This window comes from Somniosus microcephalus, chromosome 2, assembly GCF_052327205.1.
Source record: "Somniosus microcephalus isolate GS21.2 chromosome 2, FLI_Smic_1.0, whole genome shotgun sequence".
In the NCBI taxonomy this organism is placed as follows: domain Eukaryota; kingdom Metazoa; phylum Chordata; class Chondrichthyes; order Squaliformes; family Somniosidae; genus Somniosus; species Somniosus microcephalus.
The window spans coordinates 283,775,080-283,800,243 of NC_140988.1; the positions used below are offsets into that span (position 1 = coordinate 283,775,080).

At 45.4% G+C, this 25,164-nt stretch overlaps 1 protein-coding gene across 1 annotated transcript in view; it reads right to left on the reverse strand.

The window, feature by feature from the left end:
• LOC147123429 (phospholipid-transporting ATPase ID-like) overlaps window positions 1–25,164 on the reverse strand; it is a 342,460-nt gene that overhangs the window by 228,090 nt on the left and 89,206 nt on the right. The window contains exons 6-8 of the mRNA XM_085966014.1: window positions 20,794–20,866; window positions 8,259–8,329; window positions 305–387 (exon numbers count right to left, since the gene is read on the reverse strand). Of these exons, the coding sequence (XP_085822140.1) occupies window positions 305–387; window positions 8,259–8,329; window positions 20,794–20,866 (227 nt within the window). The remainder of the gene's footprint in view (window positions 1–304; window positions 388–8,258; window positions 8,330–20,793; window positions 20,867–25,164) is intronic.

Below are 25,164 nucleotides of genomic sequence, written 5' to 3' on the forward strand. Positions count from 1 at the left end.
ACAGTCGTGCAGCGCCTGTTTTAGCGCTCCAAGCACCTCCTGGGGCGAAGCAGGTCAATTTAGCAGTAGGTGCCGATAATTTGCGCCGGGCACTAAATTTCGCGCCCGCTCGAGTATTGCGCCCCAAACGTGGCGATACTGAATTTCTCCCCCATAGAAATTTACGAACAGAAGGAGGCCATTTGACCCATCATGTTTGTGCCGGCAATTATTACTGTAGAATTCACATAAAGTCAACATTTGTGTTATGTGCCTTTGCTTTTTAATATTTGTACGGAATACTTTATAATAAAAATGAACATACCATCAAAATCTGCCAGAGCCTGGGTGTTCTCTCCCATGTCTGAAGTGACTGTTAATGCCTGCTTAACTTTCAGATTTGTTTCCCTGTAATAGAGTATAAAAACATTAATAGTCATTGAAAATTATAGAATAGCCTTCCAGAAATTATGAACAGAATGGGTATACTTGACAATTCAGCACTCCTGGCAGAAATTTGCGCAACAGGAACACACATTAGAAATTCTTGTGAGGAAAACAGCTCACATGATTTTCCATTCAATTACCAAAGTGTATTGTAGTGTACCAATTTAGCGGCCTCGATATTACATGGGAGCTCTCCCAATCTCCCACCATAACTTTGGCAGGAGAACAGAAGCCCAGAGACACAAAGAAAATGAAGCTATGACAGTAGATCAGGCCAACCCCCACAGAGTTTCAGAGCCAGTAAATCTAGCAATTTTAATAATCTATTGAAAGGTTTCATTCTTAACTAAATTGTGCACCCTCCGATTAATGTTTATATTAAGACAATATTGTAGTCCTATAACATGTAAGAGATCCTCTAAATTACCTGTTGTTTGTAGGTGGCAACAACATTTCAAAATAATCACTTGCAAGACCATCAATTGGCACTTGCAAGGTTCGGAATCATGTAGATGTCATACGAAAGTATGTACGTGTGCAAATGTGCTTGTTCAAAATGTGGATCACATGTTGCTGTTGAGTTAGAAGGTCTGTACAAAGCTAAGTTCACCCATCTAGCTCATCCTTGCACAGAAACAATGGGGGGAATTTTTCGGGGGGTCAGTTTGGTGGCGGCTCGGGTGGGAAAATGTTTTTTTTTTTGACAGCGGGTCGGGAACCTACTGTCAACCCGCCGCTACGTGACTTTCCCAGATGTCGGGTTTGTCAATGCTGAGCAGACCCGACATACAGCAGCGGGGAAAGCAATTTAGGTCATTATGACCTTGTTAAGAGCCACTTAAAAAGTATTTTGAGCTCACCTTTAAATTTTACGAGGTCACCCATGGGGTTTACGCTGCTCAGGGATCACGTCAGGTAAGGAGGTTGGGAGTTCTGTTACCATGAAATTATCTCTTTACTTGACAGCTGAAAATGTGCCATAAAAGCTCCCATCTCACAGCTGTTCACTTTCCAAGCTCAGAAGCTGTTGCTTACTGCTTTTGGAAGACAGCTTGAGCAAGTGTTTGGAGTAAACTCTGTATCCAGTGCCACCTCATTGGAACAACCTCTCTCACCACTGACAGATCACTTCTGTCATCTCAACTTCACCTGCCATCTATTACATCAGTATCGGTGCCCTTGAAACTAGCTCACCTTGGTCCTCAGAATCCCATCATGATCAGCCCCAACACCAGCAGCACCAGGCACACCAGCAGCACCAACAACAGCACCAACCTTCTCCGCAAACAACTGATGCTGCACAGGACACAGGGCATCAGCACCCGACCACATTGCTGCCCGGGAGGCCAGGGATGGCCTCACCCCCAGATCACATAGCCAGATTTACTTCACTTGACACTGTACCCCCTAGCTGCCACATGACGTGCCAGGTTGGCACCACCCCACACCAACACCATAAAGCATCCCTATAATGCCCAAGCCATTACTTTCACACTCATCAGCATTGCGGGGGGTACCGTTACGTCTCACCATTCACTGCAACTCACTAAGCCACTTCCAAAGGTGCGCACAAATCTGTCCAAGAACGCAAAGGTTTCATATTTTCCGATGCCTACGGGTGTGTACGAGCTGTGTATACATGCTGTGTACAGCATGTGAAGCACATGAGCTGAAAACCAGCATTTCCAATCTGTCAGCGGGTAAGAAACCTGCTGTCAACCCGCCTCCAATCAATCTTCCCAAGTGTCGGGTCCCCGATTTGCGCATGGACCCAACACCTAGCAGCGGGAAGAGGATTATAGTCACTTACCTGGCTGTTAACAGGTACTTGATACTTGTTAACAGGCTCTTTTTCAATTTTGCCGCTTCTGCCTCGGGTTCCCCGACGTCCGACACCATGCCAGGTAAGTGTGGCATGTTGTGAGTCTGTTGTAATGTTTCTGCATTGATTACAGCTGCAGAAGTGGTGTGAATGATCCAATGGTGCACTGGTGAGTTTCAGAGGTAAGAAAATGTTGGGAAAATCATTTTTAATGCATTTACACTTTTCTGTAGGTAACAAGATTTGAATTGGTTGTCTAGTGCTGCCTCATTGGGAGAACCTCTCTCACCAGTGACAGATCGCTTCTGTAACCACACCTGCAGCTGCCATCTGCTTTAGCCTATGGAGGGAGTCATTGGAGAGCGTGGGTGCAAGAGCTCACCTTTGTACATTGATTGTCAGTGTTTGCAGCACCTCGATGCTGTCAAACACTGAGAAATGAGCTGTCAAAGAAAAATTGTGTGTGGTCCCTTTAAGAAAACTGGCAGATGACGCGTCATCAAATGACGTCATCTGACCGGCTTCCTCATAATTGGCCGGCAAGCCTGCAGGACAGGCTTAACAAGGCCAATCAACGTAAAATCACGTCGGTGGGCCGAATGCAGTTGGGGGCGGGACTGGAAGCCAGAAGCCAGCTGACCCGCTCCCAAGCTGCATCCATTTGCAAAATCGCGGCCTATGTTTCCTGTTAGTTAGCCAATCCTCTATCCATGTTAATATATTACCCCCAACCCCATGAGCTCTTATCTTGTGCAGTAACCTTTTATGTGGCACCTTATCGAATGCCTTCTGGAAATCCAAATACACTACATCTACTGCTTCCCCTTTATCCATCCTGCTCATTACATCCTCAAAGAACTCTAGCAAATTTGTCAAACATGATTTCCCTTTCATAAAACCATGCTGACTCTGCTTGATTGTATTATGATTTTCTAAATGTCCTGCTACTACTTCCTTAATAATGGACTCCAGCATTTCTCAATGAGAGATGTTATGCTAACTGGTCTATAATTTCCTGCTTTCTGTCTCCCTACTTTCTTGACAGGGTAGATGCAGAGAGGATGTTTCCCCTCGTGGGGGAATCTAGAACTAGGAGGTATAGTTTCAGAATAAGGGGTCGCCCATTTAAAACGGAGATGAGGAGGAATTTCTTCTCTCAGAGGGTCGTGAATCTTTGGAATTCTCTACCCCCAGAGAGCTGTGGAAGCTCAGTCATTGAATAGGGGTGTTACATTTGCGGTTTTCCAATCCGCTGGGACCTCTCCAGAATCCAGGGAACTTTGGTAGATTACAACCAATGCATCTACTATCTCTGCAGCCACTTCTTTTAAGACCCTAGGATGCAGGCCATCAGGTCCAGGTAACTTGTCCACCTTTAGTCCCATAAGTTTGCCTCGTACTTTTTCTCTAGTAGGCAGAGGGAATGAAGTGAGGGCTTGAAGGGGGAGTTGTCATGGGGATGAGGTGTGTGTATGAGAATACTCAATGAGATTTTGAACTCTGGCCACACTAATGAAAAGGCTGGGCATGAGAGTACTGGGAAGACTCTGGAAGTTGGGAATCAAGGGAAAACTCTAGGGCACCACTGTTGTTGGCAATCAGGGAAGGGGTTGGGGTCACTGCGGACTGGTAGGATGGAGAATTGAGAGACTGGGAGCTTGAGGGCTGGGTGGAGTGTGGGGTGAGATAGCTCGGGATGGGATGGGCTGGGGTGTGGGAGCACTGAGAGAAGAATGTCAGTTCTGGAGCACTGAAGAGAGATATGAGACTGGAAGCACTGTGGGGATCTAGGTTCACTGACAGGGAAAGTGGGAGCTGGAATCAGAGGGTGTGGGGATGAAAGGAGTGCTGAACACACAAATAGGCCTAGATCGCAAAAATTGACTGAGGGCTGAGAGTATCTAGACCCGAGAATGGAGTACAGGCATTGACTTGGAAAAAAGTTTCCCGCCAGAGCCAGCAGTAGTGGTGAGAAGCAGAAGTGTAAAGCACTAGGCAAAAGGTGCTACAGAGAATACACAACTAAAGGGGCTATGAAGATGTGACACAAGTGAACCAGTGGAACTGGAAGCAATCATCATTAAAGAGCGGTCACTCCAGAAATGATTTGCCTCTTTGTAGTGAGGCAGTTTTGGCTCAACCCTCTGATCCCAACCTATTTTCCTGGGTCAGGGGTTATTTAACATGCGGGCAGGCTCCCGGCAAGATTCCCATTGCCAACTACTGGAGGAGAAAGCCAGCTGCTACAGCACCTGAAAAGACAAGAGGGCACTTAAAGGAGCAGAAGAGTCCCAAAGAAGAAGGAAGGTAGTGTTTGTAGGCCTTGGCTGAGAGCTTGGGGCCATTTTGGGTGGAAGCAAAGGGAAATTCAGTGCTACATCGTTTGGAAGGGACCCGAATTGGAGCAAAACCCTGAAATTCTGGGGCAAAATATTTTGTTTTTATATATTTATATGCCGATCTTTACATCCAGTTCACTCAAACAACATATCTATGTTCAATAATAAATGCTACCAAAAACTACTTCAGTAATTTTCAAACTTTTTTGGGCTGACCCCCATCATAAATTCACAGACTTATGTATTCCTCTAGCTAGAGATATTGTTACTGGTAAGTCTACCAAAAAATGTCTGGGGGAAAAATTGGGTCACGTCCCCTTTGGGGCACTAACTTCGCTGGGGCGCTACCCAAAAAAGTTAGCGCCCTGGCACCCGAAATTGAATGGTAGCGCCCCAAGCAGGAGGCGGGGCACTACTGGAAGTACTCCTCCTCCCTCTTGGGGCGCTCCCATTGAATATCACAGCGCTACATGCAGCAGCGCCTCCCTCCCGATTGAAAGGGAAGGGCCTAGCGCAGTGTGCGCCGGGGCTCTGCTGGACCACCGGGGAGCGGGCTGCCGTCAAAAGAGCCCGGCACTCAAAAGGAATGCCGGGCTGACCGATTGCGGCCGGCACCCCGCAGGAGGAGGTGAGAGGGGGCAGGTGCTGGCAGGCAGTCCAAAAAAAATGGCCGCCCGGCACCTGCCCTTTAATTTGCGCCGCTGCCGCCGCTGAAACACCATCCTGACCCTGTCAGACATAGCATCTGGTGGTAGATCAGGGGGCACGAGCCATGTTTTTGGCCAGGGCGCGAGTAGGGCACTGTGCACAGCGATGATGTCATCACCGGAGGCACAGCGCCACAGGGCGCTACCGGCTACCGCCGCTGCTAAGCTCCCGCTGAATTTTGCAGGAGGCGTTAGCGGCACCGCGCCTGGGCGCTAGGTGCTTTGCGCCCCGTTAGCGCCCCCTTGGGACGCTAACGGGTGGCGCAAAGCAACCAAATTTCCCCCCTCTCTCTTTTAAGTCCCACTCCAGAGACGTGAGCACAAAAATCTATGCTGACACTCCAGTGCAGTACTGAGGGAGTGCTGCACTGTTGGAGATGCCGTCTTTTGGATGAGACGTTAAACGTCTGCCCTCTCAGGTGGACGTAAAGGATCCTACTGCACTATTTCGAAGAAGAGCAGGGGAGTTATCTCTGATGTCCTAGCCAATATTTATCCCTCAATCAACATCACTAAAAAAACAGATTATCTGGTCATTATCACATTGCTGTTCGTGGGAGCTTGCTGTGGGCAAATTGGCTGCTGCGTTTCCTACATTACAACAGTGACTACACTTCTAAAGTTCTTCATTGGCTGTAAAGTGCTTTGGGACATCATGAGGTCATGAAAGGCACTATATAAATCCCAGTATTTCTTTTCTTTCTTTTAAGTCCTTCACTTGTACCTCTTTTTCTCCTCCTCCAGTTCATCTCTCCTTCATTTCTTTCTTTGTTCTCATCCTCCACTTCTCTCTCTCCTCTTTCTTCAATTCTGACTTCATTTAACTTTCGCTTCTCACTTTTTTAGCCTCTTATGTATCACCCACTTCTTTCGCCCCACCCTTGGCAGCTATCTTCAGCCGTCTAGGCCATAAATAGTGGAATTCCCTCCCTAAACCTGTCCACCGCTCTCGCCTCCTTTAAAGACGCTCCTTAGAACTTCAGGGCGGCACTTGAGGGGTACACACACAACGAGGATTTTAAAGGAGAGTTGAGAGAGTGGAACAAGGTGAGGTGCTTGAAGGAGGGGAAATCACCAGAAGAGTAGTGCAAAGGCCAAGTTGTGATTTGATGATAAGGGCCACGACTGTTTTGTCAGGGCTGGTGGTGGATATTATAGCCAAGTGAAGAGGCTTCAGTAAGTGGCATGGTGTTGCCACCCATGAGCTAAGTTTCCATCAATGCTAGGATGTCAATCCAATCATTCACAACAAGGTTATGGATGGCAAAGATCTTGTATGCAGGTGATTGTATATTCTGGGAGGAATGCAGGGAGGGGTGGTGATTGTTGGTCCACTGGCAAAGTCCAAGGCAGCAGTGATGGGTGAAGTGAGGGGATGGGAAGGCGAGACAGGAGGATGGGACTGTTGGGGTTGTTGCTCATAAGGAGGCAGCAATGGGTGCATTGATGGGCTTTTTGGAGAAATCTAAGAGTTACTGAGGTTGGCTGTGGGCTTATCCAAGGTGATTCAAGCCTGCGACGGCAGCAGGCGAGTAGAAAAGCAGAAGAGTAGTGATGGATTGAAGTAGAGATTAGAGGGGGGCAAAGTACCCAAGAGGGAAGAAATGGAAGATGGTATGACTGGGTGATGGGAAGAGACATGAGAAAAGAGGCCAAGAGAGCATGGCCACCTTGTTCCTTTACTTCCTATACTGTTGGCTCCCATGTGGACCATGATGAATGGCTACTCTTCTGTCCCCTTCCATAATCTTTTCCAGTCTTTCTGAAATGTTCCTTATCCTAGCACCTGGGAGAGAACAAAGAATCCTGGACAGCCAGGATTGCAAAGGATCGCGCCCACCCCTCTAACAAGCAAGTCTCCTATTACAACGGCATTATTAATGGTATTGAACCTCCCATTGTACCACCTTATTTTATTTTGATGCCATGGCAATCCATTTGATGGTTTTATCCAGGGTTATCATTCTTCCCACACAAAGTTTATTGGAGAGGATAATTTTCTCCAGGCATTCCTTCTTTTAGCCTGTTCCTCCTTGCTTTCCCTGACCTACAGATAGTCACCATTTCTTCCTCTAACGCTGCCAGCTCCCTATCTCTCAGCAGGGTGACCACCCTCTGAAACTCTCACTTTCTGATGTGTTGGATTGTCTCCAGCTCTGCATAGAGGGCATTAATTTAAGATCATCACCAGAACATTAAAAGAAGAGGTTAGGAGAAATTTGTTTTATGCAGATGGTTGACAGGACATAAAATGCCCCATCAGAATTCATAACAGCTTTTAAAAGGGAAGAGAACAAAAATTTGAAAAACCATCATTTACAAGAGTACAGGAAAAGGGCAAGGGAATGGGACTAAATCGGTAACTCTTTCAGAGAGCTGGTGAGGGAGTCAAATGGAACATAGGAACAGGAAGTAAACCATTTAGCCCCTCAAGCCTGTTCCACCATTCTATTAGATCATGGCTGATCTGTACTTCAACTGCATTTACCCACCATTATTCCATAGCCCTTGATACTTTTACCTAACAAAAATCTATCGATCTCAGTCTTGAACATTTCAACTGACGCAGCGTCCACAGCCATTTGGGGAGCAAGATCCAGATTTCTATTACCTTTTGTGTGAAAAAGTGCTTCCTGATTTCACTCCTAAATGGCCTAGCTTTAATTTTAAGATTATCCCTCTTATTCTAGATTTCTCCACCAGAGGAACTAGTTTCTCTGTATCTATCCTATCAAATCCCTTAACCATTTTAAATATCTCGATTAGATCACCCCTTAACCTTCTAAACTCAAGGGAATACAAGCTAAGTGGCTTCCTTTCGTACTGCAGAATTCAATGTTTCTATGAATAAAATTAAGTCTGAGAAATACATGATTTAAATTGCACCAACAATTTCACAAATAAATCTTATTAAACTACATTTCATCATACTTGAAAGTGCTTTTAACTTTGAATTTGACTTACCCATCAAGCTCAGCTGTCTCTACGTAAACCAAGCCATATGGTTCACTGCTTGATAACAGAAGCAAGTCTGCCTAAGTGGAAATAAAGTGGATGATTAGCAGCCTTCCACCTCCTAGGCTCCTGCAACAGGAGAATAATAGTGCATAGGAGCAGTAAAATAGGTAAACAAGCGCAGAGGCCAGGCACTAAGAGATTGCACTAGGGTGATTTCAGTTCAACATTAAGAGAAGGAAAATTTGTTAAATCCAGAATGTACAAAATGTGAAGAGTTTTATTTTGCATTGATGTTGGTCTTCATATTTCTAGTTATGTATGAGGTAGTAGTGTTGAAGGGCATTCAGAAGGTGGCTGGAAAGAGTGGGTCATATGGTAGGTGGGACTGTTGGTGTGCTGGGGGGAGGGCTTGCTGAAGAGAATCTCTCCTCACTAATTTGTTGCCTTATAGCTTATAGCAGCTTTCAGCACTGCTCAGCTTTGGTCTTCCTCATCCCCTTGCTACTCCACTTCTTCCTCCTTTGGTGACTGCAAGGTTTGGCCTCTCTGAATTGCATAATTGTGTAGCAGGCAGCAAACCACTAATTCTGGAGACTCACTCAGAGCTCCTCTGGATCAGTCCAGGCACTGCAACCTTTGCTGTACTATACTCATGTTTTGCTCAATTAGAGGCCTTGTTTCTGTGTGTCTTTCATTGTATCGGTGCTCAGCATATGTGCCCAAATTCTTGACAGGAGTCGTGAGCCAGTTGTAGAAGGGATACCCCCTGTCTCCGAGGAGCCAGTCTGCCAGCCATTGGTCTGGATGGAAGACAGGTGGGATTGAGGACCTGAATAGTATGAAGGCATCATGACTATTGCCAGGAAACCGGGCACAAACCTGCATTAATTGCTGCCTGTGGCTGGTTCTTCAGGGTCAACGCAGAACAACATGACCTTGTCAACAGTCAATGAGACCTTGCACCTAGTGAAATCCAGTAATGTGGGTAAATCTGACAGCTCTCTCCTCCTGATCACCATCCTGCACTGGGAAGGTGATGTATTGCTGTCTCCTTGTGAAGAAGGCATCTAATTTGCTTCATGGCAGTAGTGACAGCAAACTGACTGATGTCACCTGTTGCAGCCTGGAATGAACCTGTGGCATAGAAGTTGAGGGCCACCATTACTTGCACAGCCACAGGCAGTCATGTGTGTGCCCTGTTGTTTGGCTCCAATTCCTGCTGCAACTGGTGATATAGGTCAGTGACTGCCAGCTGAAGGATAGCATCCTCATACACTGCCCCGCTGTCATGTTTAGGTAAGACATCCTGTTGCAAAACCTTCACAAGCTGTAAGGCCTCCTTTACCCTTGCCTCCTAAATTAGTAGCAATCCTTTATAATATGCAGAAGAGTGAATGTAGATCAACATAATAAAGGCGTTGGGATTGGAAATTGGCTAATTTCAGTGGCATGAAAGGGGGCCTAACCCCGATTAATTGGTTAGACAAAAATGGCAGATCAAATCACAATTTTGGTTTTCAAATGTTTTTATTGGTACTTTTATTTACAGTGCAGTGAATTAATTAAGAGATGTTTCCTATGGTCTTATGACACAACTTATACTATCAGAGAGCAATGAACAAATTTAGGCTAATTACTTTTGCCTTTTCATTAAAAAGCATCTGAACTTTTGTTTGCTAATTGCTTCCCAAATCATAAACAATGATGGAAATGAAATACCATCAGATCGTCCACTGATAAACAAAATTGTTTTGATGTTATTGTTGTCGGCAACATTCCACATTTGTTAGAAATCTACTTAGGGAAAGAGGCTGACAACGTATCTTTTTTAAAAAAACACTGGAATATGGAAAGGTGCGCGACATAAATTTTCATCATCAATCTTTGACACTTGCTCAGTTTATAAACCCAGGGGTAAACAGTCGATAAATAATGCTAGAAACCAAATCTAATTTTGTTAGTGTGTAAGAAACTGCTTGATAAAATTTTCAGTAGAAATTGGATAGCATATGTTAAAATTATGCATAGAAGTTGCTTCCATTACAATGTAATACATTCTATAGAGTCACATTTTGCCAGAAGTTACTTTCCATTGTTTTTTTAAGTAATCCAGACTCTGCTTAGTTCTGAAAAGTCTGAGAACATTGAAATCAGTCTTCCCACTCTGGACTAAGCAGCTTTCAATTTTAAACCATCGGAAGTTCATAAGCTTGTCTTCATAATTTTAAAGTCTGTCGCCTTCTGTCAAGCTGCACTTTCATTAACAGAATCTTAAGACATTTTTTAATATTTCTATAAACTTGTTATGGATGTACTGTGGACAACAAGGCCTAGAAATTCAGTTAGGGGCGCCCAGCTCGCCTGGGCGCCGGAATTACCGCTGCGCGCGGAGCCACTTGCGCCAGCCGGATATTCAGTTTCAGCGCCCCAAGTGGAAGCCGGCCACTAAACAAGGGTTTCGGCGCCCCGCTTGGGGCGCTGAAACTGAATATCGGCATGCAAAGTGCCGCAGCGCCACACGCTGCGGCACGGCAGCCTGCAGTACTGCAGGCCTTCCTCTCACTCTTAAGGGGGAGGTGCCTGCAACAGCGCGATCCCCGCTCGCGAGTGCCGGCAAATGAGCCCGGCACCAAGGAGAAGTGCCGGGCTCTCTGGAAACAGCCGGCAATGCCGCGGGGGCGGGGGGGGGGGTGGTGTAGGAGGCCGGGGACGGAGGAGCGGGCAGGCGGCTGCCGAAAAAGCGGCCGGCCGCACCTCCACCTTAACTCACCCCACTACCAGCACAGGTAGGCCCCGTGTACCGGTCGCTGTTTGTGGCCAGTGCGGGGGAGGCGGCAGCGACCAAATATGGCCTGCGGGGCGATAGCGGGGCGCTGCGCACACCGATGACGTCATCGGTGGCGGCGCAGCGCTACTGGCTAACGCCGCCATTAGCGCCCCACTAAATATCGCGGTAGGTTTGCACAGTGGCGCAAAAGCCCTCTTTGGGCGCAAACTGGTGGCGCAGGCCACTGAATTTCTAGGCCCAAATGTCACATTTTGGAAGAGGTTTTGTAGAGAATGACTTTTTAAACGTTTAAATGTTACTACTGTACTTAAACTATGAGGCCCCATAACATAATTTCTGACAAGTTTGCTGGTGTCAAAATACATGTTGCTCCTCATAGGGGAGAAGGTAAAAATGAAGCTGCGTGAATTTTGTCTGCCACATTATGAGCTTTGTCTAGGAATCTGTCTTTGCATCTTTTTTCCTAGTGCAAGTAAAATTCTGTTTCAAATATCATCCTTCATACTTCCATTACTTTTTATTTTTTATTGGTGCAGTCTCACAGGAACATTCAAGTTAAAAGAAATTTCATTCTGGTTGGTTTCACAGAACTGGGTAGGTGACAGAATGAGAGACCAGATCCCATAAGTTTTTGATATTAGCTATGCTCACATAGGTAGAAGATAATGGCTGCACTAGTAGGTTTTGTTTATTTAGAGTGGTAACTAAGATGGGTATAGCTTTTAAATAATTCTAGTTCTCGCAATAAAAACTGGTATGGCTGCAGTGGCGTTAGAGATAGACAGAAGTAGTCTGAACATTTCTTTACTCGGCCAATGAGTTATGTATTCAAAAGTTTCAGGGTTGATGCATAATCTTCTATATATGTAGTTTGGCTAAATTCATGCTGCCTGCTGTTTTAAATGATTGCTACGTGCAGCCAGTGCCACCCACGCCGTTTATTAGCTGCATGCATCAGCAGAGGGCCCGATATCAAAGGCAGCCTGAACCTCTTAAAGGGGAGGAGCATTGTGGCTGCTAGAAGCGGTGGGAGTTTTTCCAAAAGTGAATCTTGGCTGTGGTACTTTGAGGAATGGCTGAACATGCGAAAGAGCGAGCACCAAGGTTTTCTGACAATGCACTGGAGATCATGGTGCAAGACGTGGCGAGAAGGGACCAGGTATAAAAATTCTAAATTGGGGGAAAAGCAAATTTTGCTAAGCTCAGAGGGGATTTAGCCATAGTGGACTGGAAACAGCTACTTGAAGGTAAATCAGTGTCAGAGCAGTGGGAGGCATTCAAGGAGGAGATCCGGAGGGTTCAGACCAAATATGTGCCCTTAAAGAAAAAAGGTGGGACTAACAAATCTAGAGCCCCCTGGATGTCTAGGGACATACAGGGTAGGATAAAGAAAAAAAGGGAGGCGTATGACAGATACCGAGGGCTAAATACTACAGAATCTTTAGAGGAGTACAGAATGTGCAGGGGTACAATTAAAAAGAATATTAGGAAAGCAAAGAGAGAGCATGAAAAATTCTTGGCAAGTAAAATCAAGGAAAGCCCAAAGATGATTTATCAATATATTAAGAGTAAGAGGATAACTAAAGAAAGGGTAGGGCCTATTAAAGACCATGAGGGTAATGTGGAGGCGGGAGATGTCGGTAGGGTTCTTAATGAATACTTTGCGTCTGTTTTCACAAAGGAAAGGGGCGAAGCAGACATTGCTATCTGGGAGGAGGAGTGTGAAATATTAGATGAAATAAACATAGTGAGAGAGGAAGTATTAAGGGGTTTAGCAGCTTTAAAAGTGTATAAATCCCCAGGCCTGGATTAAATGTATCCCAGGCTGTTAAGCGAAGCAAAAGAGGAAATAGCAGAGGCCCTGACCATCATTTTCCAATCCTCTCTGGCTTCAGTTGTGGTGCCGGAGGACTGCAGAAAAGGATAGACCGAGTAATTACAGGCCAGTCAACCTAACCTCGGTGTGGGAAAATTATTGGAAAGGATTCTGAAGGACAGGATAAATCTTCATTTAGAAAGACACGGATTAATCAAGGATAGTCAGCACGGATTTGTTAAGGGAAGGTTATGTCTGACAAACTGGATTGAATTTTTTGAGGAGGTAACAAGGAAGGTAGATGAGGGTAGTGCGTTTGATGTAGTGTATATGGACTTTAGCAAGGCTTTTGATAAGGTCCCACATGGCAGACTGGTCACGAAGTTAAAAGCCCATGGGATCCAGGGCAAAGTGTCAAGTTGGATTCAAAACTGGCTCAGAGGCAGGAAGCAGAGGGTAATGGTTGATGGGTATTTTTGTGACTAGAAGGCTGTTTCCAGTGGTTCTGCAGGGCTCAGTACTAGGTCCCTCGTTTTTTGTGGTATATATCAATGATATAGACTTGAATATAGGGGGTATGATTAAGAAGTTTGTAGATGATACTAAAATCGGCTGTGTGGTTGATACTGAAGAAGGAAGCTGTAGACTGCAGGAAGATATCAATAAATTGGTCAGGTGGGCAGAACAGTGGCAAATGGAATTCAATCTGGAGAAGTGTGAGGTAATGCATTTGGGGAGGGCAAACAAGGAAAGGGAATACACATTAAATGGTAGGACACTGAGTAGAGTAGAGGAACAAAGGTACCTTGGAGTGCATGTCCACAGATCCCTGAAGGTAGCAGGCCAGGTAGATAAGGTGGTTAAGAAGGCATACGGAATGCTTGCCTTTATTAGCCATGGCATAGAATACAAGAGCAGGGGGGTTATGCTTCAACTGTATAAAGCACTAGTTAGGCCTCAGCTAGAGTACTGCGTGCAGTTCTGGTCATCACATTACAGGAAAGATGTGATTGCACTAGAGAGGGTACAGAAGAGATTTACAAGGATGTTGCGGGGAGTAGAGAATCTTAGCTATGAGGAAAGACTGGAGAGGCTGGGTTTGTTTTCCTTGGAACAGAGGAGGCTGAGGTGTATAAAATGATGAGGGGCCTAGATAAAGTGGATAGAAAGGACCTATTTCCCTTAGCAGAGGGGTCAAAAACCAGGGGGCACAGATTTAAAGTAATTGGTGGAAGGTTTAGAGGGGATTTGAGGGGAAATTTCTTCACCCAGAGGGTTGTGGGGGTCTGGAACTCACTGCCTGAAAGGGTGGTAGAGGCAGAAACCCTCACCACATTTATAAAGTACTTGGATGTACACTTGGGATGCTGTAACCTGCAGGGCTACGGACCTAGAGCTGGGAAGTGGGATTAGGCTGGATAGCTCTTTGTTGGCTGGCACGGACACGATGGGCCGAAATGGCCTCCTTCCATGCTGTAACTTTCTATGATCCTTTGAGAAGGAGACATCTTGTATCTGTAGGGAGGCAGGAAGCCCTCCAGACATATGCTCAGGAGCCAGTGGGAAGAAGTAGCAGCGGAGGTCAATGCCAGGAGTGTTGCTCCAAGAACATTGATGCAGTGCAGGAGGAAGTTTAATGATCTGACACAAATTGTCAAGATGAGTGAGTTCATCTTCTGTTGAAAGACAGCCACCCCATTGGTGACCCCAAATGGAAGGCAACAAAACTGATAAAGCCGACCATTGGCCTCAAAGGCCGTATACTTTTTGTCAGAGTCCTTTAACGGTACTTGATGATATGCGCTCTTCAAATCAAAAGTTAACCTTGTAATTGGCAAGGTTATTGACCATGTCATCGATGCGTGGTAGTGGGTAGGCATCCAGGTCGGTATACTGGTTAATAGTTTGCGAGTAATCGATGCAAAGACGTTTCTTGTGTTGCTTCAGAGGATTTTTAACAACGACGACTTGAGCCCGCCAGGAAGATGAACATGGCTCAATGATACCGTCAGCTAGAAGGCGAGAGATTTCTGTCTCGATAAAGGATCGATCATCTTGGCTGAAACGTCGTGATTTAGTGACTATGGGCTTACATCAGGAGGAAAGATTGGCAAACAAGGAGGGCTCGTGGAGCGAAGCCGCCAAAAGCGCACAAAACGGTACTTTGGAAATAGTAAGCTCCGGCTTTGACCCTCCAAACTCGAAAGTGAGTCTTTTGTGTTGTTTCTGGAAATCCTGTCCCAGGAGCACATCACTGCATAGGTTTTTGAGCACATTGAGCCGGGTGGAGGAATAAGTACGGCCATTGAGAATAAGGTCGACAAGACAAAAGCTGGAAGAGTTGGTGGTCCGTGTCGTCAGAGCCATTGCAATTTCCCTGTCCGAGGGGTAAATACGCAGTTTTAACTTACTGACAGCCCGCTCACTAATGAAGCTGTCAGAGCTGCATGAGTCGATTAGTGCGCTCAAAATGTGTCCATTTACCGAAATCTTCGTGGCTACATGGGACAGACTTTGGGGAAACACAGCTGTGATGGGAGGAGGGGCAGTTTTACTCTTGACAGCTGTAACCTTAGTAGTGGTTCTTGGGGGAGGAGCAGTTTTATAGATAGTAGCTGCAAAACTAACAGGAGCTCTCGACCAGTATACCTTAGAAAGATGGCCTTTCTTACTAACAGAGGCTCTTGACTAGCATACCTTAGAAAAGTGACCTTTCTTGCTGCAATGATTGCAGGTTGCGTTACGAGCAGGACAAAATTTCCTACAATGGAACACACCTCCACAGAAGAAACACTTCCTTCCAGATTGCCAAGATGCCGCTAGGGCAGGGTCACCATCAGTGAAGCCTTCTAGGGTAGGGTTGTCATCCGCTAGGTTAGAGTCATCATCAGTGAGGGCTTCCGCCCGAAACCTATCGAAGGAGTCATTAAAAGTGATAGCAGCAGCCCGTGCACGAGGTAAAAGATAGGTATCTGCATTCCTCTTTGCCAAGTCCAGGGAACACGCCTAGTCATAGGCAGCCTGTAACTCGAGGGTTTTATTCTCCAACAGACGCTGGCGTATGAAGGGAAACGTAATTCCATTAATAAAGGAATCGCGAATTAGCTCCTTCTGGTACTGCTCAGCTGTGACAGCTTTAAGATTGCAATCCTTGCTGAGCCTGCAAAGCTTTTGAAGGAATTCGTCAAGTGATTCCCCGGGTTGTTGTCGAGTTGTGGCCAATAGATGCCGAGCAAAAATTTCGTTTGGGGCCTTAACATATAGTCGCTGTAATATTAGGATAGCAGAGTCATAGTCTACACAGTCTTCGATATAGTCATACACATGAGGAGATACATAATTGGCAAGTATCTCTAATTTATCAGGAACATTCTCACCACACACCCTGAGGAAGTTGCTGAAAGTACAATACCAGTGTTGCCATACCTTGGCAGTTGTAGGTGAATTTGGGTCCAGGTCAAGACGGGCGGGTCTGAGTAGTTTGTCCATGATGGATTGATTTCTACGCCGGCGTTCCCTTCTGCAGTTGAAGTCGTAGCTGGCTGTTCCCGAAATCACTCAGAGCGTGGAGTTGATATCAAATTGATTAAATTGATGTAATAAAGCTCACTACGCACTTGGTTTGAGTATAAAGCAAGGCTTTAATCAATTTGTTTCAGAACATGGAGGTCTAGTTGTACTTCACTAGTTCCTGTCTTACAAAATATCCCTGGCAAGCTGGGCCCATGCCCGAGTATTTATACTCCTTGGACGGCGCCACCAGCTGGCCGTCCAGCGTTATTTCATGAGTAGTTTCTTGATGATGATGAGATTTATAACAGACAGTATAGTATAAATCGTACAATTTTGGAAAGTGTAGATGGGCAGAGAGACCTTGGTGTCCACATACACAAATCCTTAAAGGTGGCAGGGAAAGTTGGGTTTATAAATAGAGGCACAGACTATAAAAGCAATGAGATCCTGCTAGAACTTTATAAATCACTGGTTAGGCCTGAGCTGGTATATTATCGACAATTCTGGGCACAACATTTCAGGAAAGATGTGAAGGCCTAAGAAAGAGTACAGAGGAGGTTTACCAGGATGTTACCAGGGATGAGGGACTTCGGTTATGAGGAGAGGCTGGAAAAGTTAGAACTGTTCTCCTTGGAACAGAGAAGGCTAAGGGGTGACATAATAGAGGTTTTCAAGATGATGAGAGGTTTTGATAGAGTAAATAGAGAAAAATTATTCCCACTGGCGAATGGATAGATTTAAAATCGTTGGCAAAAGACCTAAAGGAGAAACCTTTTCACTCAGAGAGTTGTCAGGATCTGGAATGCTCTACCTGAAAAGGTGATGGAAGCTGATTCCATAAAAAAATTTAAAAGCGAGTTGAACAGGTACTTGAGGATGAGGAACTTACAGGGTTATGGACAAAAAGCGGGGATATGGGACTAATGACAACTGCTCTTTCAAAAAGCCAGCAGAGGCCAATGGGCCGAATAGCCTTCATCTGTGCTGTAAGTTTCTATGATTCTATAAAATTGGATGGAATATGCATTTTCTAGTGGTTTTTATTTTTGTGTTGTTGGAAAGAGGACGATATGATGGTCAGTGATAGAGGAAAGGTAAGAAGTGTGGGACTGTTTGGTGAATGGGGAGGTGTGGTTGAGGTTACTAGTATCACTCGTGAATTATTTGATCATGTACAGCCCGGACAGAAAGAGGCTGTCTACGTTGTAGCCTCCCTTCCTCTTCTTGTTTCTCCACTTCCTGCTCCTCCTCCACTTCCTCGACCTCCTCCTTGTGCGCTTGAGCTTCTCGCCTTATAGTTGGTGGGAAGGGCTCTTCCCTCATAATGGCGAGGTTGTGCAGCATGTAGCATACTACCACAAGTCTCGAAAGCCGTTCAGCAGAGCTCCTCCAGAGCGGATCAGCCAGCGGAAGCGTTGCTTGAGGACACAATTGGTGTGCTCTATAATGTTCCTTGTGGCATTATAGGCCTGCTGTGCACGTGTGCGTGGGTTCCGGACCGAAGTCATGAGCCATGTCATGAGTGTATAACCCTTGTCGCCCAGTAGCCAGCCTTTGACTTGCTGTGATGGGTCAAATACAGGTGGCACAGAGGACTGCCGCAGATGAAATAATCATGACTGCTGCCAGGATAACGTGCATGATGAACTGGCTATGGTCACACACCAGCTGCACACTGGGGGAGTAAATTCCCTTTCGGTTCATGAAAATGGCCAAGTTCACATGAGGCACACGCAAAGCAATGTGCATGCAGTCAATGGCACCCTGCGCCATGGGGAAGCCTGCAATCCGTGCAAACCTTTTTGCTTGCTCGGCCTGCTTGTCTCTGGCAAGAGGGAATGAGATTAAACTGTTTCTCTGTGTATAGAGAGCCTCAGTGATGTCCCTTATGCAGCAGTGCACTGCAAACTGCAAAATAGTGCTTATATCTCCAGCAGCAGCCTAGAAGGAGCCAGACGCAAAAAAGCCAAGAGCCACGGTCACCTTGACAACCAGATGCAATGCTGTCCTTACCCTTCTTTGAGGTTGCAATTACAGCTACAGCAGTTGGCAGATTTCAGTCACGACCTCTATTCTGAAATGAAGATGTCTCATGCATTGGTCCTCGCTGAAGTATCAGAATTGCTCCCTAAAGACTCTCGGCGGATAGGGCCTACTGCTGAGTACCCTTCTCCCTCTACTCCTCCTCCCTCTTCTACCAGCTTGTCCTGCTCTACGTGGCCTCTCTTCATTCTCCCAGTCATGTTCCATTCCAAGAGGAAGCCCTACCAAACCACCTATGTCTGGAAGCAACTTGTTTCAGCACAAGCCTCTAAATGAACAAAAAGTACTTCAGCACCAGTCAGACCACTCCCTGTAGACTATTCAAACTTTAGTCAAGTATGGGAAAGCTCCAAAAACATGTACAATTGCACCAGGAGCCAGAAGAAATAATCCAGCAACTAACCTGTAATTACTTCATGATCCCTTTAAATAGATCTGGTTGGCAGGGGGGGGGCGGTCATTCATTCCGTTTAACGTCGTGTTCAGCTGTGCGAGGTTAAGACAAGGTATTGCCTGGAGTGTGCAATTGGAAAATGGCAGCACTGGGGTCAAATCAGCATTCCACACTGACTTGTGCCATGATCTGCCTGCTCTGCATGCACCCAGCAGTCATTAGGTGCGCACGCACCAACCCCTTTACCAGGATGGTATTCTGCGCACTTTCCATCGGAAGTATGCATGCACATCTCGGACCCCATTTTTGAGCGTGAGGTAGCTGCGTAGCGCCTAAAACACAGGCGCTACACAGCTCAATTGAGCCCCTATCTGGTCATTTATTAAGTGCTGTTTGTGCAACTTTGCTGTGCGCAAATTGACTGTCATGTTTCCCAATATTACAACAGTGACTACACTTAAAAAGTACTTAATTGGCTGCGAAGCAGTTTGGGACGTCCCAAGATCGTGAAAGACACTGTATAAATGCAACTTTTTTTTCTTCTTTTAAATCAGAAGTGTGAGATATTTAAATATGATACAGATAAGGTAGAGGTGAATTAAATTCCAACTAGGAGTAAAGGGCATGGGAGTGATATTCTGTGGAGGTTCTCCTACTCATCCGCTGTAATTTTGACAGAAGAGCCACAGAATGCTTGAGAAACAGCTTAAACACCATTTCTCCAAGGTTTCTATAGCTATTCTGTCGAAGTGACGACAGATGAGCAGGAGAACTTACAGGGAAATTCACCCAGGTCAAGGGCAGCAGTTCAACGGATTAATAGAGAGCTTACATAATGAAAACAGGAGTGGCTAACACTATTGAAAACTATGTGAAGAGAGTGCTAGCATTAACTGAAAGGAGGAAGATGGCAGCATGATGGACAATAGTGACCCTTAAACATTCATTCCCTCCACCACTGGTGCACCATGTCTCCAGTGTGTACCAACTACAAGATGCACTGCAGCAACTCGCCAATGCTTCTTTGACAGCACCTCCCAAACCCATGACCTCTACCACCTAGAAGGACAAGGGCAGCAGGCGCATGGGAACACCATCACCTCCAAGTTCCCCTTCTAGTCACACATCATACTGACTTGGAAATATATTGCCGTTCCTTTATCGTCACTGGGTCAAAATCCTGAAACTCCCTCCCTAACAGCACTGTGGAAGTACCTTCAACACATGGACTGCAGCGGTTTAAGAAGGCGGCTCACCACCACCTTCTCAAGGGCAGTCAGAGATGGGCAATAAATGCAGGCCTTGTCAGCGACGCCACACATCCCAGGAACGAATAAACAAAATAGGGTTTTAACAATAATCCAGCATCTTTCATGATCATTCTTTCTGGTGCCAGCCCACAGATAGTCAGATTTTTAAAAATTCGATTTCACAACTTGCCATGGTGGGATTTAAACTCACGAATCCGGATTGCTAGGCTAGTACTGCTAGGCTACCGAACTGAAATACCGGCGTTAGAAGGGCAAGATCTTGCGTGACCAACCTCTGCAACTTTTTTGATGAAGTGACAACCCATGAGGACTGTGAAAAACCCTATAATATTGTATACATAGACTTCCAAGAGGTATTTGATAAAGTCCCACATGAAAGACTACCAGTTAAGCTCAAAGCTGCAGGGATTCAAGATAAAATGTTGGAATAGATAAGAAATAGGATGAAGGATAGAAAACAATGGGTTAGAGATGTCGGCCTGTATTTCTCTCCCTCTGGTGAGATAGTGGGGGAGCGGAAGCCCACCCTCCAATGTGAAGCGACTGCTAAGCCACTGCAATTTTCTCACGGCTCCCATTTGCTTTGCAGAGTGAGTTTGGGGTGCTGATGCAGCTCCTGATAGTATTACTCCCACTGGAAGGGAAGGAAATTCAAAAGCAAGGAAAGAAGGAAGGAAGGAAGGAAAGAAGGAAAGAAAGAAATAATTCCTACTTACAGTTGCAAAATGGTTATTCTCCATCTTAATTATATCTCCCACTTGAACATGCATCCATTTTTCGCTCCGCAACCTACAAGAAAAGAAAATGAGTGCCGCTAGATAAGGCCAATGCAAAAAGACATACTAATGGATTTCCACTGGCATTGTTCATGCTGTTTTATGACAAGAGCATTATACTGTGTGATACACAATGGGAGTAAATTTCTGAGGTGGAAATTCATGCCCAATGATTTTAATTTAGTTTATCTCCTGTGGTAATGCGCATAGACAAAAAAATCTCTCTCTTCCTATAACTGTCCCTCTGCTTTTTTTCTCACTCTAGTTATTTTTGTGACATGCTCTCTTGTCTTTGTCTTCCACCTTTTTCTCTCGTTATGGCTTTCTCACTGCGGTATCTGGAACATTCTGTCAGACTATTTTTCTCATTGTTTCAGTCTCTCTCTTTTTCTTGCTTCCCTTGTCACCTCTCCTGTATATGTCCAATATTTCTGTGTGGCTCACAGATGTTTCTTTGCTAATGCACTGGCTCCTGTACATGTCTAATATCTTTCTCATGCCTTTTTGAAGGCTTAAGGTATGCAGGAAGATGTGAAGCATCATTTGTGAGTTGGAGGTGGAGATGGAGAGCCTATTGGAAAGGTGCAGCAGCATGAGCATCTGAGAAAGAGGATGGGCCTTAAATATCAGGCCAAAAGGGACTACTAGGAAGCTGGGAGAAAGCAAGGGACTGGGGTTGAAGCTGAAATGTGGAAAGCAGTACAGCTTGGAAGGAAGGGGAAGGCTAAACCTAGTAGTAATTGGAGGAGTGAAGTGTGGACTCGCGTGAGTTAGGGAACAGACTGTGTGGTCAGAGACCTGGGAGAATATTGAGCTCTGGCAGCCGTCCATAGTAGGGAATTAGGTATTGAACTACACACAGGGTGGATTTGTGGCCTTGGGAACGCTTGGGAAGTTAAAATATGGGAATACTGGGTGGGGCAGAAATCAAGAGGAGTCTGGAGACTGAGAGGACACAAGTGATTGGAGAACTGGGAGAATTTTGGGCATGGTGGGGTCTATGGGCAGCCAGAGAATGAAGGACGTTGAGAGCAAGGGGAGAAGGGTGATGAATGGGGCATGGGATGAACTAAGGGCACTGGAGGGAAGACTGAATTCTGGAAGCATGGAAGAGGAACAGGGAGGACAAAGGGTGGAGAAGTACTAAGAGACGTGCACTAGGAGGATGGGTAATTAGGCAGGCTGGAAAGATGTGTAGTAAGGTGAGAAGGCAAGCTAAGAGAAACTCGGTCAGCGAACAAACAGGTGCAGTATTCAGGGCAGGCGAATGAGTGGGTGAGCAGGCTATGAAACATTTGGGACAGGCAGACAAATCAGGACTTGCTGTGTTCAGCTCCATCATTGTACTTTGCAACTGTTGTTACATGCTATATTCAGCCACAGGACCTCAAGTATACTACAAGAGCTAAATATTGGAGGAGAAAAATCAAACAAGAAACTGGTAGATGGGAAAGACTCAAGCAGAAAAAATTCAGGGTGGGTCTGGGCAGGCCAACTTCCAACGGACTCCAGACCATCAAAGGGAGAAGGTTAGAACCACAGAAAGAAGCATAAGAAGCACTATTTGAAATAGACCAAGAAATTCCAGTGCCATCTAACCAGCTGTGGCTCAGTTGGTAGCACTCTCACTTCTGAGTCAAAAGATTGTGGGTTCAAGTCCCACCCCAGAGACTTGAACACAAAAATCTAGGCTGATACTCCAGTGCAGTATTGAGGGAGCGCTGCACTGTTGGAGGTGCTGTCTTTCGGATGAGACATTAAACCGAGGCCCTGTCTGCTCTCTCAGGTGGACGTAAAAGATCCCATGGCATTATTTCCATTGGATCTTTTACGTCCACCTGAGAGAGCAGAGGAGTTATCCCTGGTGTCCTAGACAAAATTTATCCCTCAATCAACATCACTAAAAAACAGATTACCTGGTCATTATCACATTGCTGTTTGTGGGAGCTTGCTGTGCGCAAATTGGCTGCCGCATTTCCTACATTACAACAGTGATTACACTTCAAAAGTACGCCATTGGTGGTAAAGTGCTTTGGGACGTCCTGAGGTGGTGAAAGGCACTATATAAATGCAACTCTTTCTTCCTTTCTTTAACCAAGAACATCACTGCAAGTGCCGCCCTCAAGAGGATGGCAACACTAAAAATTTTCACAGAAGCTCCATTCCAACTAAGAGAAACTTCGAACTAAATTACAATTTTGTCCTCTCATCTATGATGCAGTTTGCATCCTGCAGTGCCCACCGGTTGCAGAAGGCCTAAATCATACCAGTGGACATTAGATAAAGAAAGAAGGAAAGACTTGCATTTCACGGCCACCGGACATCCCAAAGCGCTTCACATCCAATGAAGTACTTTTTGAAGTATTGTCACTGTTGTAATGTAGGAAACCCGGCAGCCAATTTGCGCACAGCAAGCTCCCACAAACAACAATGTGATAAGTAAGGGGAATAGATAGGCGTTTCTGTGGCCGCAAACGAGACTCCAGGATGGTGTGTTGCCTCCCTGGTACAAGGGTCAAGGATGTCTCAAGTGGCTGCAGATCATTTTGGAAGGGGAGTGTGAAGAGCCAGTTGTCGTGGTGCATATAGGTACCAACGATATAGGTAAAAAACGGGATGAGGTCCTAAAAGCTGAATATAGGGAGTTAGGAGGTAAATTAAAAAATAGGACCTCAAAGGTAGTAATCTCAGGATTGCTACCAGTGCCACGTGCTAGAGGAATGGTGCAAGGGGGAGGGATTCAAATTCCTGGGACATTGGAATCGGTTCTGGGGGAGGTGGGACCAGTACAAACCGGACGGTTTGCACCTGGGCAGGGCCGGAACCGATGTCCGAGGGGGAGTGTTTGCTAGTGCTCTGGGGGAGGGTTTAAACTAAATGGCAGGGGGTTGGGAACCTGAGCAGGGAGACAGAGGAAAGGGAAAAAAGGATAAAAGCAAAAGATAGGAAGGAGAAAAACAAAAGTGGCAGTCAGAGAAATCAACGGTTTAAATCAAACATGGCCACAGTAAATAATAATTCTAATAGGTCTAAGAGCGTTAAAAAAACAAGCCTGAAGGCTTTCTGTCTTAATGCGAGGAGCATTCGTAATAAGGTGGATGAATTAGCTGCGCAAATAGAAGTAAACGAATATGATTTGATTGGGATTACGGATACATGGCTCCAGGGTGGCCAAGGCTGGGAACTCAACATCCAGGGGTATTCAATATTCAGGAAAGATAGGCAAAAAGGAAAGGGAGGTGGGGTAGCATTGCTGGTTAAAGAGGGGATTAACACAATTGTAAGGAAGGATATTAGCTCTGATGATGTGGAATCTGTATGGGTAGAACTGAGAAATACCAAGGGGCAGAAAACATTAGTGGGAGTGGTATATAGACCTCCAAACAGTAATGCGGAGTTTGGGGATGGCATTAAAAGGGAAATTAGAGAAGCATACAACAAGGGCACAGCAGTTATCATGGGTGACTTTAATCTACATATAGATTGGTCTAACCAAATTAGTAACAATACTGTGGAGGAGGAATTCCTGGAGTGTTTACGGGATGGTTTCCTGGACCAATATGTCGAGGAACCAACTAGAGATCAGGCCATCTTAGATTGGGTATTATGTAATGAGAAAGGATTAATTAGCAATCTTGTTGTACGAGGCCCCTTGGGTCGGAGCGATCATAATATGATAGAATTCTTCATTAAGATGGAGCGTGAAGTAGTTGACTCAGAAACTAGGGTTCTGAATTTAAATAAAGGAAACTACAATGGTATGAGGCGCGAGTTGGGTAGGATTGATTGGGGAATGTCACTCAAAGGGTTGACGGTGGATAGGCAATGGCAAACATTCAAAGACCACATGGATGAACTACAGAATTTGTTCATCCCAGTTTGGCATAAAAATAAAACAAAAAAGGTGACTCAGCCGTGGCTAACAAGGGAAATTAGGGATAGCATAAGATCCAAGGAGAGGACATATAAATTGGCCGGAAAAAGCAGTAAACCTGAGGATTGGGAGCAGTTTAGGATTCAACAAAGGAGGACAAAGGGATTAATTAAGAAGAGGAAAATAGAGTATGAGAGTAAGGTTGCAGGGAACATAAAAACTGACTGTAAAAGGTTTTATAGATATGTGAAGAGAAAAAGATTGGTGAAGTCAAGCGTAGGTCCCTTGCAGTCAGAATCGGGGAATTTATAATGGGGAACAAAGAAATGGCAGACCAATTAAATATATATTTTGGTTCTGTCTTCACAAAGGAGGACACAAATAACCTCCCAGAGATGTCGGGGAACATAGGGTCTGATGAAAGGGAGGAACTGAAA